The 18,347-nt window shown below is 47.9% G+C and overlaps 1 protein-coding gene and 1 long non-coding RNA gene across 2 annotated transcripts in view; both read left to right on the top strand.

The window, feature by feature from the left end:
* Window positions 1-18,347, top strand: part of LOC309521577 — a 210,323-nt gene that overhangs the window by 103,551 nt on the left and 88,425 nt on the right. The gene's annotated exons all lie outside the window — the stretch shown is intronic.
* The window catches only part of LOC309521658 (vomeronasal type-2 receptor 26-like), a gene marked incomplete at both ends in the record, with an annotated part of 35,128 nt that continues 16,833 nt past the window's right edge, over window positions 53-18,347 (top strand). Inside the window, one exon of the mRNA XM_082204368.1 lies at window positions 53-289. Within this exon, the coding sequence (XP_082060494.1) occupies window positions 53-289 (237 nt within the window). The remainder of the gene's footprint in view (window positions 290-18,347) is intronic.

Genomic DNA, 18,347 nt, shown 5'->3' with positions numbered 1-18,347 from the left:
TGGTATTTTGGTGACACAAGAGGAAGACACAGAGCAGACCCAGTTAGAAGGTATGGCTGCAGGAGGCTCTGCCACAGTACTAGATAAAATTTTGGAAAAACTGGAAAGTTTGGACAAAAAGGCAGATGAGCATTCGGCTAAGATTGATCAAACCACTGCCAGTTTAAATAAACTAACTGAACAAGTTGCTTCACATGCACAATCAATTGGGAACCTATTAGAAGTCACCACAGAGAACCGCAAATTGGCTGTGGAAGCCAATCAGAAAGCTGAAGCATTAAAGGAAGAGGTAAAACCATTGCATAAGCAGATTGGAGAACAGCAGGCCTACCTGTCTATGATTGAATTACGTAATAGGGAAAATAACCTGAGACTGAGGGCAATTCCAGAACTTGAACAAGGGGATTTGACTGATTACTTGTCAAAAGAATTTTCCAAGTTCTGGCCTTTAGAAGAAGATAAGGATTTTAAAATCGTGAGTGCCTTCAGACTGGGAAGAGTAGCAAGGAAAGACAGACCCAGAGACTGTTTGATTATTTTGAGATCTAAAGAAGAAAGAGATAAAATATTAAGCCTACACTACGAAAAGTCACTTGTAATTCAAGATAGGAGAGCAGAAATCTACAAAGACATCCCGAAACAACTTTTGGATCTTAGATCCACCTATTCAGAGTTAGCAAAACTACTGAGGAGCAACTCAATTCCTTTTAGGTGGGAATTTCCTCAAGGACTATCTTTTACTTTTAGAGGGAAGAAGGTGAAAATTAAAACAGCCGAGGATAAAGAAAAGTTCTTGAACGACTACGGAGAAGACCTTCAGAAAGGGATTACAGGAATCCCAGGGCCTGGGCCTTTGCCCATACCTACACCTTTGGGGCCTGAAGTCCAGAAGAAAGAGACGCCCCCACCAAAGGAATAACAGATTTGTCCAGGATGTCTCTGCAGCTCTTCAGTTGGAATATTAATGGCTGTAACTCCCCGGAAAAAAGGAGAAGGATATTTCATATATTAAAGAAAGAACAATTGGACATTATTTGCTTGCAGGAAACTCATGTGACTAGGCTCCACAGAAAAGTGTTAATTAACAAGAGATTAGGCCAAGAATTTATCTCATCAGACCGAGTTAAGAAGAGAGGAGTGGTGATATATGCAAAGGAGAGCCTATCACCAAAATTTCTATTTAAAGATGAGCAAGGAAGAATTTTAGCAATTGAGATACAAACTCAAGGTGAAAAATTTTTGATATTGGGAATTTATGCACCGAACGAGGGGAAATCAGAATTTTATAAGAAACTGCATGAGACAATGCTGGACTATCTGGACTATAGTAACATCATTATGATGGGAGACATGAATGGGGTGGTCTCTACAAACATGGATAAGTCACAAAACCAAAGCTTGACAAAAGATGGCAGACTACCTAAAACTTTTTTTGAACTGACTGACAATATGGACTTGATTGATATTTGGAGGACAAAGAACCCCCTAGGAAGAGAAGGAACATTCTTTTCTGAAGCCCAACTGTCATGGACAAGAATCAACCAAATTTGGATAACTAGAGGACTGGCACCTAAGACTAGAAAGGAAATCTGCCCAAAAACCTGCTCCGACCATAACGCAATGAAAATGGAAATGAGACTAACTACAACTGGTTCCTTCAGATGGAAGATGAATGACACCTTGTTAAGAGATCAGGAGATCATTAAGAAGGCCCAAAAGACCTTAAGAGACTATTTTGAAATAAATTTGAATACAACAGTGGAAAAAAGAGTAATCTGGGATGCAAGTAAAGCTGTCATGAGGGGGTTTTTGCTACAACAGAATGTGATAAAGAAAAGAACACAGAATGAGAAAAAGGATAAGATTCTGGAAAAAATAAAGGAAGGTGAGAAAAAGCTAAGATCGAAACCTAAGTCACAGGAGATTATGAGAGAAATTAAACTTTACCAAGCACAATACTCTAAACTGATAAATCAGGAAGTCGAGTGGAAAATTAAATTACTGAAACAAAGGTCTTTTGAATCAGCAAATAAATGTGGGAAACTGCTAGCATGGCAGTTGAAAAAGAGACAAAAATTGAACACGGTCACAAATTTAGAGATTGAAGGAAGAAACGTTCAGAACCCTGAGGAAATTAGAAAGTGCTTCCAGAGATACTTTAAACAACTTTATACGCAAGGGCCGCAGAAAGAGACTGAGATAGACCAATTTTTGAGAAGAAATGGATTACCAAAACTGTCTCAAGAAAATAGGATAATTTTGAGCTACAAAATAACACAACAAGAAATTGAAGGTGCCATTCAGAATATGCAACTGGGCAAATCTCCAGGGCCAGACGGGCTTACCTCCAAGTACTACAAGATACTGAAAGACTATCTGATACAACCACTAATGGAGGTTTGCAACGAGATTATGGAGGGGAAGAAGGCACCGGAATCGTGGAAAGAAGCTTTCATCACATTGATACCTAAATTGGAAACTGAAAAGACACAACTTAAGAACTACCGTCCCATCTCTCTCCTGAATGTGGATTACAAATTTTTTGCAGACATTTTGGCAAGTAGACTTTAAAAAGTGTTAAATGAAGTAATTCATAAAGACCAGGTAGGCTTTCTCCCAGGTAGACATTTGTTTAACAATACTAGGAACATTATTGATATCTTGGAACTTTTGCAAACAAATATGAATACAAAAGCTGTTTTGATTTTTAAAGATGCAGAGAAGGCCTTTGATAATATTTCATGGATGTTTATGAAGAAAAATTTGGAAGGGATGGGAGTGGGACGGGGGTTTGAGAATGGTATAGAGGCAATTTATTCAGAACAAAAAGCTAAATTGATAGTTAACAATGTGGTGACAGAAGAGTTTAAGATTGAGAAAGGAACACGATAAGGTTGTCCCATCTCCCCTCTGTTATTTATTTCGGTCCTGGAGGTGCTCTTGAATATGATTAGAGGGGACCGGTTGGTTGAAGGGGTTCAGGTCGGAGCTAAACAGTACAAACTTAAAGCTTTCGCAGATGATCTGGTTTTGACACTACAGGAGCCAGAATCTAGTACAAAAAGGGTTTTAGAACTGATTCATGAGTTTGGTCGGGTGGCGGGATTTAAATTAAACAAGCAAAAAACAAAGGTTTTAGAAAAAAAATTGACACCTTTGGAATCAGAAAGGTTTCAGAAAGAGACAGATCTAAATGTGGTGAAAAAAGTGAAATACCTAGGGGTAAATATGACTGCTAAAAACTTGAATTTATTTAAGGACAACTATGAAAAGTGTTAGTCAGAAATCAAAAAGGATTTAGAAAGCTGGTCAAGATTGAAACTTTCCTTGTTGGGCCGAATTGCTGCTATAAAGATGAATGTACTGCCAAAAATGCTGTTTTTATTCCAGACCCTACAGATTGTGGACAAGGGGGAATGTTTTAGAAAGTGGCAGAGAGATATTTCTAAATTTGTCTGGCAGGGCAAAAAGCCCAGAATAAAATTTAAAATATTAACCGATGCTAAGTGTCAGGGAACTGCCATCGGAGGGACAGGTGGTGGAAGGGCTCACGGAGGTTGGGAGAGACCCAGCAGCGGAAGCAGGAACCAGCAGGGGGAGAGGTGGGTCTCTGAGGGAAAGCGAGCAGGAGGGATGGCTCAGGGACACTTCCAGCGAGAACAGTGGGGAGGTTTCTGGACCTCCCATAGGGAGACCCACTACTCGCCGGAAACTGTCATGCCGTGAGTCCAGAAGACGTGTTTCCGTTAAGGAGCTTTTATGTTGGAAGCGATTCCGAAAGCAGCCACTGTCGGAATCTGCCAGTGACTAGAGGAGCCATGTCTGAGGGGCTCCGTCACAGACAGAGGTTTGTGGACTTGAGCAAACTCTGAGGGACTACGATTTTACGCACAAGCAGCTCATCATCCCATCACAGCATTCCGACAGTCTTTGAAAGCAGCTTGTGCAGGAGAAGGCATCATGAGCAACCCAGCCGGAACCGGAGAAGCAGGAGCGGGAGCGAGTCCAAGCCTGGAAGAAAGGTACCGGGTGTTGGAGGTCCAGCTAGCGCTGCAGACGGCGAGGCTCGAGGAGAGGAGGGCTCAGGATGCAGACAAAAAGGGGAAAGCCACCCAGATCACCAGAAAGGTACCAGGATTGGTGCAGAAGTTTGGGGGGGAGCCCAAGGACTATCATGCCTTTCGGACAGAGATGCAATATGCCCTCAATCTGCAGTTTGATGATTTCCCTGACGAGGAATCGCGAGTGGCTTTCGTGATTGGGCATCTTGAAAGGGGGGCGAGAGACTGGGTTAGGCCCCTGATGGCAGCGAATAATGACGTCCTAAAGGACACGAGGAAGTTCTTTCGCACCATGGATCTGATGTTTTCCAGCGATATTGAGCAGGGAGTGGTGCGCAGACAGTTAATGGCTTGCAAACAGTGGAGCCGATCTGTCCGTGAGTACTGGACTGAGTTCACCATGTTGGTCCACAGATTGGGGTGGGACCTATCGGCGGAACCCATTCAAATGCTGTTTGAAGAAGGGCTTGCTTCGGCTGTGAAAGACGAACTTTCCCGGGGCCCCAGGGCGGTTTCTATGGACCAGCTGACCAAATCTGCGCTGACCATAGGAGCGCGCCAGGAGGCGAGAGCCTTGGAGAGGCGGGAAGGGAAGGGGGAACGTTGGAAGGAGTTCCGCATTCCAGACATTCCAGAGCCAACTTTCCCGCCGGCAGAGCCGATGGAAATCGGAACAGCGCGTGCGCGCGCAGTTTCAAAGCCCAGTGAGGGGGTAAAGAAGGAGGGAAAAGGCGCCCGGAAATGCTATCTCTGCCAACAGCCAGGTCACTTTGCCAGAGTCTGCCCCCAGAGGAAGGAATGGCAAGGGATGGCAGGAGCTGTTGAGGGAAGAGAGGAAGAAGTACCGTAGCAAGTAAAAGCCAACGCCTGGCTGCCACCGTCGGGGCACAGCAGCCAGGCCAAAGAGCAGTGAAAGTGCCCACGCCGGAACCTCCTAAACCCGCCCTAGTGATAGAAGTGTCGCTAGAGCTGCCAAACGGACACCCTTTAAAGATAAAGGCGCTGTTGGACTCAGGTAGCTCCTGCAATTTCATGAGCAAAGAGTTTGTAGCTGAACACCAGATACAGACGATCCCTTTAAGCAACCCCCTGCAGGTGACCACAATCGATGGCAGGGAGCTGTTGGGAGGAGAAGTGAGCCTGCAGACCGTCCCAATGATAATGAAGGTGGCAAGACACACCGAACTGATAGCGTTTAATGTGGCCACCTTGGGAGGAGCTCCCATTATTTTGGGGATGAGCTGGCTAGCGTTACATGATCCGCTGGTGGGCTGGCATCAGAGAGTGGTTTCCTTTGGGTCAGCACACTGCCTAGAACACTGCAAAGAGGGAAAGGGTTCGGCAGGGGCCCGAGCCACCCTAGCAGGGACTGAAGTAACGGAGAAAGAGAAGGTGCCACGACAATACGCAGATCTCCGCAACGTCTTCAGCGAAAGGGAAGCTGACCAACTACCCCCGCAAATCAATTTACTCCCTGGGGTACAGCTCCCAGTAGGCAAGTTGTATGCCATGTCAGACAGGGAGATGTTGGAACTAAGGGAGTTCATTGACAAAAATTTGAAGAGAGGTTTCATCAGAGAGTCCAGAGCGGTGGGAGGCAGCCCAGTGTTTTTTGTGGATAAAAAAAACACGGACAAGCCGAGGCTGGTGTGTGACTTCAGGGCCTTGAACGCCGTGTCAGAACCAGTGGCCTTCCCTATGCCCAGGATTGACGACATTTTGACAAGGGTGCGGAAGGGAAAGATTTTTACAAAGCTGGACCTAAGGGGGGCGTACAACCTGATACGAATAAGGAAGGGGGATGAATGGAAAACCACCATGTTCACCCCATTGGGGGCATTTGAATATTTAGTAATGCCCTTCGGACTACAAGCAGGCTCGGCGTGCTTCCAATCGTTTATGAACCACGTACTGGGGTCTTTGCTTTACAAGAATTGCGTAGCCTTCTTAGACGACGTGTTGGTGTATTCAGAGAATGAGGAGCAGCATGTGAGAGACGTCAGAGAAGTGTTGAGCAGGCTGCAAGCGAACCAGCTGTGGGTGAAACTGGAGAAGTGTCAGTTTCATACCAAGGAGGTGGAATTCCTGGGGTATCGCCTGTCAGACAAGGGATTGGCCATGGATCCAGGCAAGGTGCAGGCGGTGCTGGAATGGAAAACACCCAAAACAAAGAAGGATGTGCAGAGGTTCCTAGGGTTTGGGAACTTCTATCGTAAGTTCATCCGAAACTTTGCCCACCTGACGGCGCCTATTACGGACTGTCTCAGCAGTAAGAAGAAATTCGTTTGGACTGAGGAGGCGGAGCGAGCATTCGAGGAACTAAAAAGGGCCTTCGCCTCTGAAGAACATCTCCTGCATGTGGATTTACAAAAACTGATGAGAGTGGAAACGGACGCATCAAACAGAGCAATCGGGGCGGTGCTTCTGCAGCCAGGGAAGGAGGAGTCAGAGTGGAGACCGTGTGCCTTTTTTTCGCAAAAGCTGAACAAATCCGAGAGGAACTACACGGTGTATGACCGAGAACTACTCGCTATTCATGAAGCGTTCCAGAGATGGAGGCACCTGCTAATAGGCGCACAACGTAAGGTGCAAGTGTGCACTGACCACAAGAACCTAGAGTATTGGAGAACAGCACGAGTACTCAACCAATGGCAGGTGAGATGGGCCCAGGAGTTCTCCAAATTTAACTTCGAGATTTGTTACGTGCCAGGCCCGGAGAACATTAGGGCGGACGCTCTCTCACGCAAACCCGAATATTTGGAGGGGGAGGGGGCACCCGAAGAGAGACATGTCATTCCAGAGGACCGTTGGGTGTGTGGGGCGGCATTGGTGGGGCAAAGAGAACTGGTGGAGGGAACGGAGAATGATGAATACGCCCAGGACAAACTCAGGGGTCTCAGGAGGGAGGGAGACAAACCCGGAGGTTTTGAGGAGAGAAACGGGACATTGTATTACAAGGGAGCACTGTATATACCTGAAGGAGAGTTGAGGGGGAAAGTACTCAAGCAGCTGCACAATAGCCCCACAGCTTGTGTTTGGGCAACACAAAACCATGTGGTTGGTTACCAGGGAATTTTGGTGGCCCAATGTCAGGGAAGATGTACGGGAGTATGTGAGAGGTTGTGACCAATGCCAGCGAGCCAAAGGGGAGAGGCGGGCGCCGGCGGGGTTATTAGAACCGCTACCCACACCTGAAAGACCATGGGAAGCAGTGTCAATAGATTTTATGACTGATCTGCCGAAGTCCAGAGGGAAAACAGCCATCATGGTTGTGGTAGACCTGTTAACCAAAATGGGCCACTTTATAGCCTGTTCACATGCAGTCACGGCAGAAGAAACAGTGACATTGTTTATAGAAAATGTTTTTAGGTTGCATGGCGCCCCCTTGAGGGTGGTTTCAGACCCAGGGAAACAATTTACTTCCAGGTTCTGGAGGAAGCGCATGAGCTTACTGCATGTAGAGGTCAATTTTTTGACTGCCCGGCATCCTGAAACCAACGGGCAGGCGGAAAGAGCCAATGGCATCCTCCAGCAATATCTGAGGTGTTATGTCAATGACAGAGAGAATGATTGGGTGGAGAAGCTGGCGTTGGCGGAATTTGCCTACAACAATGCGGAGAACGTGTCCACAGGGATGAGCCCCTTTTTGGCTAATTACGGGTGTCATCCCAGGGCTTTCCCAGGGGGGGAAGGGGAGAGATGGAGCGTCCCAGCTGCCGAACAGTTCGTAGAAGAAATGGAAGCGATCCATCGTCAGCTCCAACTCAACTTAGACAGGGCCAAGGAGGAGTATAAGAGGCAGGCAGACAGAAACCGAAGGGAAGGTGAAACCATTAGGGTGGGGGACCATGTGTGGCTGTCAACCGAAGGGTTACCATTCAAAGGGGGTTGTAAGAAGTTAAGACCCAAAAGATTGGGCCCATTTGAAGTCACGCAACAGGTCAACCCAGTGGCTTTCAGACTCCAGTTACCAAACCACATGAAACTTCACCCAGTTTTCCACAGGTCGTTACTGTCACCGTATAAAGGGGACAGAGAAGGGAGGTTCACCCGGGGACCAGCAATGGAGGAAAGGGAACACAGCAGCCATGTGGCGGAGATCCTTGATTCCAGGTGGAAGGGAGCTGTCAGGGGATGATTAGCTGCTTGTGCTTAAAATTGTGCCCCTTCAGAGTTTGTGCGGCCCCACAAACCTCTGTGTGTGACAGAGCTCCTCAGACATGTCTGCTCTAGTCACTAGTAGAGTCTGACAGTGGCTGCCTGCGGAAGCGCTTCCAGCAAAGAAGTTCCTTAACGGAAACGCGTCTCCTGGACTCACGACGTGGCAGCTTCCGGCGAAGCATGGGTCTCCCTGCAGTTGCTTCTGACACCTCCCCGCTATTTTCGCTGGATGTGTCTCTCACCCCTTTCTCTCCCCTGCTGTTTCCTGCCTGGGCTGCTGCGTCTCTCTCAGCATTACTGAGATCCTCCTCCAGAGACCCCTCGCTCCCCCTCCTTGTCCCTGCTTTGGCTGCTGACTCTCTCCCAGTCTCTGGGAGCCCTACCAACTCCCTTTCCTCTGATGTCAGTTCCCTGACATCCACCTCCCCTCCAGGGCCCCCTTCTCCCCCGCCCCTACTCTCTCCTCTGGGCGGTGAGGAGCTGAAACCCCGAAAAGAATCCTCTTCATCTTCAGACGTCTCGAACATTTCCCTCCATCGGTCTTCGTTCCGACTCGCTGAATCCTCCTCCACCTCGGAATCAGAGAACCCCTCCAACTCTTCTTCTTCGTCGGTGGTGGCGAAGTATTCCCTCCGGAACCTCGCCACTGGCTGGGGTTTACGAGGGAATCTCTGATGAAAAGTTTCAATCAAAACCTCGTCATCTACATCCTCTGCCCTGACCCAGGTGTTTTCCGACTCCGGCTCCCCTTCCCACATTACCAAATACTCTACTTGCTCTCCCTTCCACCTGGAATCGAGAATCTCCGCTACATGGTAGCTGTGTTCTTTTTCCTCCATAGCTGGTCCCCTATTGACCCTCCCCTCTCTGTCCCCTTTATACGGTGACAGCAACGACCTGTTGCGTGACTTCAAATGGGCCCAACCTTTTGGGTCTTAACTTCTTACAACCTCCTTTGAATGGTAACCCTTGGGTGGACAGCCACACCTGGTCCCCCACCCTAATGCTTTCCCCTTCCCTTCTGGTTTTGTCTGCCTGCCTCTTATATTCCTCCTTCGCCCTGTTTAAATTAAGTTGGAGCTGGCGATGGATCGCTTCCATTTCTTCAACGAACTGTTCTGCGGCTGGAACGCTCCAGTTCTCCCCTTCCCCCCCTGGGAAGGCTCGGGGATGACACCCGTGATTAGCCAAAAAGGGGCTCATCCCCGTGGACACGTTCTCTGCATTGTTGTAGGCAAATTCTGCCAACGCCAGCTTCTCCACCCAATCATTCTCTCTGTCATTCACATAACACCTCAAATATTGCTGGAGGACACCATTAGCTCTTTCCGCCTGCCCGTTGGTTTCTGGATGACGGGCAGTTGAGAAATTCACCTCTACATGCAATAAGCTCATGAGCTTCCTCCAGAACCTGGAAGTAAATTGTTTCCCTCGGTCAGAAACCACCCTCAAGGGGGCGCCATGCAGCCTAAACACATTTTCCACAAACAATTTAGCGGTTTCTTCCGCTGTGACCGCATGTGAGCAGGCTATAAAGTGGGCCATCTTGGTTAACAGGTCTACCACAACCATGATGGCTGTTTTCCCTTTGGACCTGGGCAGATCAGTCATGAAATCTATTGCCACTGCCTCCCATGGCCTTTCCGGCGTGGGTAGTGGTTCTAATAAACCTGCCGGTGCCCGCCTCTCCCCCTTGGCTCGTTGGCATTGGTCACACCCTCTCACATACTCCCGCACATCTTCCCTGACCTTGGGCCACCAGAATTCCCTGGTAACCAGCCACATGGTTTTGTGTTGCCCAAAATGCCCTGCTGTGGGGCTATCGTGCAGTTGCTTGAGTACCTTTTCCCTCAATTCCCCTTCAGGTATGTATAACGCTCCCTTGTAGTACAACGACCCGTTTCTCTCCTCAAAACCCCCGGGTTTGTCTCCCTCCCTCCTGAGACCCCTGAGTTTGTCCTGGGCGTATTCATCCTGCACCGTTCCCTCTACCAGTTCCCTTTGCCCCACCAATGCCGCCCCACACACCCAGCGGTCCTCGGGAATGACATGGGTCTCTTCGGGGGCACCCTCTCCCTCCAAATATTCAGGTTTGCGTGAGAGAGCGTCCGCCCTAACGTTCTCTGGGCCTGGTACGTAACAAATCTCAAAGTTAAATTTGGAGAACTCCTGGGCCCATCTCAACTGCCGTTGGTTGAGCACTCGCGCAGTTCTCCAATACTCTAGATTCTTATGGTCCGTGCACACTTGCACCTTCTGTTGTGCACCAATTAGCAGGTGCCTCCATCTCCGGAAGGCCTCATGAATCGCAAGAAGTTCCCGGTCGTACACCGTGTAGTTCCTCTCAGATTTGTTCAGCTTTCGCGAAAAGAAGGCACACGGTCGCCACTCTGACCCCTCCTTCCCCGGCTGCAGAAGAAGCACCGCCCCTATGGCTCTGTCAGAAGCGTCTGTTTCGACCCTCAGCTTTTTTTGTAAATCCACATGTAGAAGTTGTTCATCAGAGGCGAAGGCCCTTTTCAGTTCCTCAAACGCTCGCTCCGCCTCCCCCGTCCAAACAAACTTCTTTTTACTGCTGAGACAGTCCGTGATGGGCGCCGTCAGGTGGGCGAAGTTTCGGATGAACTTACGATAAAAGTTTCCAAACCCTAGGAACCTCTGCACATCCTTCTTGGTCTTGGGTGTTTTCCATTCCAGCACCGCTTGAACCTTGCCGGGGTCCATGGCCAACCCCTTGTCTGACAAGCGGTACCCCAGGAATTCCACCTCCTTGGTATGAAACTGACACTTCTCCAGTTTCACCCACAGCCTGTTGGCTTGCAGCCTGCTCAACACTTCTCTGACGTCTCTCACATGTTGCTCCTCATTCTCCGAATACACCAACACGTCATCTAAGAAGGCCACGCAATTCTTGTAGAGCAAAGGCCCCAGTACGTGGTTCATGAAGGCTTGAAAACACGCGGAGCCTGTTTGTAATCCAAAAGGCATAACGAGGTATTCAAATGCCCCCAAAGGGGTGAACATGGTGGTCTTCCATTCATCCCCTTTCCTTATACGTATCAGGTTGTACGCCCCCCTTAGGTCCAGCTTTGTAAAAATCTTTCCTTTCCGCACCCTGGTCAAAATATCATCAATCCTGGGCATAGGAAAAGCCGCCGGCTCTGTCACTGCATTTAACCGCCTAAAGTCACATACCAGTCTCGGCTTGTCCGTGTTTTTTTTATCCACAAAAAACACTGGGCTACCCCCCGCTGCCTTGGACTCTCTGATGAAGCCTCTCTTCAGGTTCTTGTCAATGAACGCTCGCAACTCCTGCATTTCCCTGTCTGACATGGCATACAGCTTGCCTACAGGAAGCTGTGCTCCAGGGAGTAAATTGATCTGGCAATCAAAGGGCCTATGCGGGGGTAGTTGGTCAGCTTCCTTCTCGCTGAATACGTCGCTGAGATCAGCATACTGTGGTGGCACCTTCCCCTTCCCCATTACTTCAGTCCCTGCCAGGGTGGCTTGGGCCCCTGCTGACCCCTTTTCCCCCCTGCAGTGTTCTAAGCAATGTGCTGAACCGAAGGAAACCACTCTTTGATGCCAGCCCACCAGCGGATCATGTAAGGCTAGCCAGCTCATTCCCAAAATAATGGGAGCGCCTCCCAAGGTGGCCACATTAAACGCTATCAGTTCTGTGTGCCTTGCCACCCTCATTATCATTGGGACGGTCTGCAAGCTAACTCCTCCTCCCAACAGTTCCCTGCCATCGATCGTGGTCACCTGCAGGGGGTTGCTTAAAGGGATAGTCTGTATCTGATGTTCAGCAGCAAACTCCTTGCTCATAAAATTGCAGGAGCTGCCTGAGTCCAACAGCGCCTTTATTTTTAGGGGGTGTCCATTTTGCAGCTCTAGCGACACTTCAATCACTAGAGCAGGTCGAGGAGCTTCTGGCACGGGCACTTTCACTGCTCTTTGGCCTGGCTGCAGTGCCCTGACGGTGGCAACCAGGCGTTGGCTTTTACCTGCTCCGTTTCTCCCTGCTCTCCCCCCTCAACTGCTCCCACCATCCCTTGCCATTCCTTCCTCTGGGGGCAGACTCTGGCAAAGTGGCCTGGCTGTTGGCAGAGATAGCATTTCCGGGCTCCCTTTCCCTCCTTCTTCGCCCCCTCACTGGGCTTTGAAACTGCGCGCGCGCGGGCTGTTCCGATTTCCATCGGCTCTGCCGGCGGGAAAGCTGGCTCAGGAATGTCTGGAATGCGTAACTCCTTCCAACGTTCCCCTCTCCCTTCCCGCCTCTCCAAAGCTCTTGCCTCCTGGCGCGCTCCAATGGTCAGCGCAGATTTGGTCAGCTGATCCATAGACACCGCCCTGGGGCTCCTGGACAGCTCGTCTTTCACAGCCGAAGAAAGACCTTCTTCAAATAGCATCTGAATGGGTGCTGCCGATAAATCCCACCCCAATCTGTGAATCAGCATGGTAAATTCAGTCCAGTACTCACGGACAGATCTGCTTCCCTGCTTGCAAGCCATTAGCTGTCTGCGCACCACCCCTTCCTCAATATCGCTGGAAAACATGATATCCATTGCACGAAAGAATTTCATAGTGTCCTTTAGGATATCGTTGTGCGTTGCCATCAGGGGTCGAACCCAGTCCCGCGCCCCCTTCTCAAGATGCCCAATTACGAAAGCAACTCGCGATTCCTCATCAGGGAACTCATCAAACTGCACATTCAGGGCATATTGCATCTCGGTCCTAAAGGCATGGTAATCCTTGGGGTCCCCCCCAAACTTCTGCACCAATCCTGGTACCTTTCTGGGGAACTGAGTGGTTCTCCCCTTTTTGTCAGCATCCTGAGCCCTTCTCTCCTCGAGCCTCGCCGTCTGCAGCGCAAGTTGGACCTCCAGAGCTTGATACCTTTCTTCCAAGCTTGGACCAGCTCCAACCCCTGCCTCTCCGGTTCCGGCTGGGTTGCTCATGATGCTTTCTCCTGCACAGGCAGCGTACAAAGACTGTCAGACTGCTGTCAGGGGATGATTAGCTGCTTGTGCTTAAAATTGTGCCCCTTCAGAGTTTGTGCGGCCCCACAAACCTCTGTGTGTGACAGAGCTCCTCAGACATGTCTGCTCTAGTCACTAGTAGAGTCTGACAGTGGCTGCCTGCGGAAGCGCTTCCAGCAAAGAAGTTCCTTAACGGAAACGCGTCTCCTGGACTCACGACGTGGCAGCTTCCGGCGAAGCATGGGTCTCCCTGCAGTTGCTTCTGACACCTCCCCGCTATTTTCGCTGGATGTGTCTCTCACCCCTTTCTCTCCCCTGCTGTTTCCTGCCTGGGCTGCTGCGTCTCTCTCAGCATTACTGAGATCCTCCTCCAGAGACCCCTCGCTCCCCCTCCTTGTCCCTGCTTTGGCTGCTGACTCTCTCCCAGTCTCTGGGAGCCCTACCAACTCCCTTTCCTCTGATGTCAGTTCCCTGACAGGAGATCAAGTGGAGTATTTGGTAATGTGGGAAGGGGAACCGGAGTCAGAAAACACCTGGGTCATGGCAGAGGATGTCAATGACGAGGTCTTAATAGAAACTTTTCATCAGAGGTTCCCACGGAAACCTCAGCCTGTAGCGAGGTTCCGGAGGGAATACTTTGCAACCACAGACGAGGAAGAGGAGTTGGAGGGGTTCACAGACTCCGAGGAGGAGGAGGATTCAGAGACCCGGAACTGCAACCGATGTTCGAGATGTCTGAAGATGAAGAGGATTCTTTTCGGGGTTTTACCTCCTCACCGCCCAGAGGAGAGGGAACGGGAGGGGGTGAAGGGGGCCCTGGAGGGGAGGTGGATGTCAGGGAACTGCCATCGGAGGGACAGGTGGTGGAAGGACTCACGGAGGTTGGGAGAGACCCAGCAGCTGAAGCAGGAACCAGCAGGGGGAGAGGTGGGTCTCTGAGGGAAAGCGAGCAGGAGGGATGGCTCAGGGACACTTCCAGCGAGAACAGTGGGGAGGTTTCTGGACCTCCCATAGGGAGACCCACTCCTCACCGGAAACTGTCACGCCGTGAGTCCAGAAGACGTGTTTCCGTTAAGGAGCTTTTATGTTGGAAGCGATTCTGAAAGCAGCCACTGTCGGAATCTGCCAGTGACTAGAGGAGCCATGTTTGAGGGGCTCCGTCACAGACAGAGGTTTGTGGACTTGAGCAAACTCTGAGGGACTACGATTTTACGCACAAGCAGCTCATCATCCCATCACACTAAGGAAAGAGGGGGGTTTGCCCTGCCGGACTTAAAGTTGTATTATGAAGCTGCAGCTTTCTGCTGGCTGAAAGATTGGTTACTTCTTGAGAACACTGATGTCCTGGATCTGGAAGGGTTCAACAATGCTTTTGGATGGCATGCTTATTTGTGGTACGACAAGGTTAAAGTTCATAAGGCCTTCAAGAACCATATTGTCAGGAAAGCAGTGTTCAATGTCTGGATAAAATATAAAGACTTATTAGAAAATAAGACCCCAAGGTGGCTGTCACCAATGGAAGCTAAGGCTCAGAAAACACTCAATATGGAGGCTAAATGGCCGAAATATTGGGAAATATTAGAAAAAGATGGAGATATCTGGAGATTGCAGAGTTTTGAGAAATTAAAGGATAAAGTGCGAGATTGGTTATACTATGCTCAGATTAGGGAAACTTTTCATTTGGATAAAAAAAAATAGGTTTCCAGGTGAAAAAATCGAAACTAGAAACAGAATTGTTAGAACCTAAGATTAAGATACTTTCAAAAATGTACAACCTGCTGTTAAAATGGAATACTCAAGATGAAACAGTTAAATCAGCCATGATAAAATGGGCGCAGGACATTGGGTACAACATTATGTTTGTTGACTGGGAAAGGTTATGGACCACCGGCGTGAAGTTCACGGCTTGTAATGCCTTGAAAGAAAACATTATGAAAATGATATATAGGTGGTACATGACCCCAGTCAAGCTTGCAAAAATTTACCATTTGCATGATAATAAATTTTGGAAATGTAAGGAGACTGAAGGAACATTCTTTCACCTTTGGTGGACGTGCCCGAGAGTTAAGGCCTTCTGGGAAATGGTCTATAATGAGTTTAAAAAGGTATTTAAGTATACCTTCCCTAAGAAACCAGAGGCCTTCCTTTTGGGCATTGTCGGCCAGAGGGTGTTAAAGAAGGATAGAACTTTTTTTATGTATGCAACAACAGCAGCAAGAATACTCATCGCAAAACATTGGAAGACACAAGATTTGCCCATGTTGGAAGAATGGCAGATGCAATTGATAGACTACATGGAGCTAGCTGAAATGACTGGCAGAATCCGAGACTTGGGAGAAGAGACAGTGGAAGAGGACTGGAAAAGGTTTAAGGACTATTTACAAAAACATTATAAGTTGTATGAATGTTAAGAAAATGCACGATAGAAAACAACATGGCATCAGCAGTTTAGTTGAAAGATATTATGAGAATAAGTGATGTTTAAGAAAAAGATGAAATTTGAAGTAATATTATGTTTAAACTAAGCAGTTAAGTGGTTGACAAAAATATTTAAAGTTTGAGACATAATATTTGAGAACTACAAAATAAGAATTGAAATAAGGCAATAAATTGCTGTTCATAACTTTATTATTGAGAATGCAGGAAAGGGAGATGTGAGGAAGTCCAAAAGTCATGGAAATAAGATTTATGGATAGTGGTTTTTGTTGTATCTTTTTCTATTCTGTGTTTATTTCTTTGTCTTTTTTCTGTTTCCTTTTGATTGTTATTTCTTGGTGATGGTAATTTATATGTTTGGTGATTTCTTTTTGTTAAAAATTTGCAATAAATATCTTTTAAAAAAAAAGAAGCATGGGAATCCCCCACAAAAAATTATAATTTGGAAAACATTTGGATTTTATGATGTGTATTGTTATAATTTGGATTAATTGGTATGATATGTTTAATTTGGTAAATGGAAACTTAATAAAAATTATTTTTTTAAGAAAAAAAAGAAAAACATTGTTATGGCTATCCCTCATCAAAGCAAATGCCCTAAAGAAAATTGATATGGAAAGGAAATGGGGCACTTATACAGATATATTGACTTCTGCTGATGCTTGTTTTAAACTTAAAAAAATAGAAGATATCGAGAACCTAGTACAAGACTGTGAGTAGGCCCAATGAGACCCAACAGGACCTGCTGCTGCTGCAGAAAGATCCAGTGGGGCCTGCCGCTGGTAGTCCTGCCAAGGCTCGGCCCCTCAAGATGGCGGGGAGCTCCCAGTATATTTGGGGTAGGGGCTCAGGTGTCCTCAAAGTCATCAAGTTGGCACCTATGTTTCTGTGATATTAAGGGTTGTGTGTGCTATATATAAATCAGGAGGTGAAGTTTTTCATGAACATTGTCACCTGCAATACTTGAAGGTCAAGATACAGCTAAAAGAAGAGAACATGGGGCACAGAAGAAGAAAAAGATGGTAATCCTACTAGGTGATGCTGTGTAAATCTGTGCCTCATTCCAAAGAGGAAGGAACACATATGTTCAGCGATGATGACCTAGATAAAGGCATGGGATTAAATTTCCATTGTGTACTCAAGATCACATAGCACAGAGTGTTAACTTCTTAAAACCACCTTGCAGTCATGGTGTCAAAAGGGTGTGATTGTGCAACTAGGTTGATCTAGGAGGAGGCGGTCCTTCAAAATTCCCTGTCCTGTGCTGCTCAGAACATTAAATATCATTGCCCAGGCAGGCCCATTATGTGGCCCATGAAAGCGGCAAAATAACCAGACTGTACAATGGTGATGGAATAAAATCAGGACAAAACTTTGTTGGCAGCAGCAGGCAGGGCAAGGGTTGGCATGGAATGGGTCCCAGGATCAGTTCATCATTCCACAAGCCCCGTGTCGATGGAATGGATCCGCTGGGTTTGGATCACTCCAAATGGGAGTCGGCCAGTGTTGAACTTTGCCGTGGTGCAGGCCAAGCAAGCAAGGTCTCCCTTGAGGACCAGGGTGCAAGTTCCAACCAGGCAGATACCGAAACCATGCTTGGGTTTGCCATGGTAAATCCACCCCTCAGGACCCTTAGGGGGAACCCTCTATACTATGTTGATGCTGACCAATGCCATTTCCACCCTATGCAAACAATGTTCTTCCGCCTATCAACGGAAAGGCATAATTTCACTGAGGGAAAGCAAAAAAAACCAAAAAAACCAATCATCTTTGGAGAAAAGAAAATCCCCAGTACATTTCTGAGCACAATTTAAAGTGTTGGTGCTGACCTTGAAAGTCCTAAATGGCCTCAGTCCAGTAGACCTGAAGGAGCGTCTCCAGCCCCATCGTTCTGCCAGGACACTGAGGTCCAGCGCCAAGGGCCTTCTGGCAGTTCCCTCCCTGCGAGAAGCCAAGTTACAGGGAACCAGGCAGAGGGCCTTCTCGGTAGTGGCGCCTTCCCTGTGGAACACCCTCCCACCAGATGTCAAAGAGAACAACAACTACCAGGCTTTTAGAAGACATCTGAAGGCAGCCCTGTTTAGGGAAGCTTTTAATGTTTTATATGTTATTGTATTTTAGTATTTTGTTGGAAGCCACCCAAAGTGCCTGGGGAAACCCAGCCAGATGGGCGGGGTATAAATAATAATAATAATTATTATTATTATTATTATTATTATTATTATTATTATTATTATTATTATCTTTCTGGCCCTGTCAACCAATGACCCAAAATTGCCCAGTGAAGGCTCTAACCTGAGGGTGGGCAGATGGGAAGCTCTGAAAGCTCCAGGGGAAACAGCCTTATATAGGCCTGCCCTCCCCTCTGCAGCAAAGGCTTATGGGACAGCTTTTCCCCAGTAGCCCATCACACAGAGATGATACTGGGGAAAACCTTGCCCAGTATTTTGCTGCACTCTATGGGCCACAACGCTTCTGGGCACAGAGCGGGGCTTATTGATACTTTGAATTGTGTGTGCAAATGTCCTGGCAGCCAGTAAAATAGCTTGAATGGCAGAGCCACATTCTTCAGATCATTGGCACTGGGCAACAGCCTGGCCGCAGCATCCCAGCCTAGAAGTTTCCCAAAACTTTTCATGGATACGTTCATGGATGAGTCCAAACCTAGTGTTCAAATTATAAGCATTTCATTGTGATGGGATTCACA

This window comes from Podarcis vaucheri (assembly GCF_965113315.1).
Source record: "Podarcis vaucheri genome assembly, chromosome: 16".
Taxonomy (NCBI): domain Eukaryota; kingdom Metazoa; phylum Chordata; class Lepidosauria; order Squamata; family Lacertidae; genus Podarcis; species Podarcis vaucheri.
This window is presented reverse-complemented; position numbering and strand designations above follow the sequence as displayed.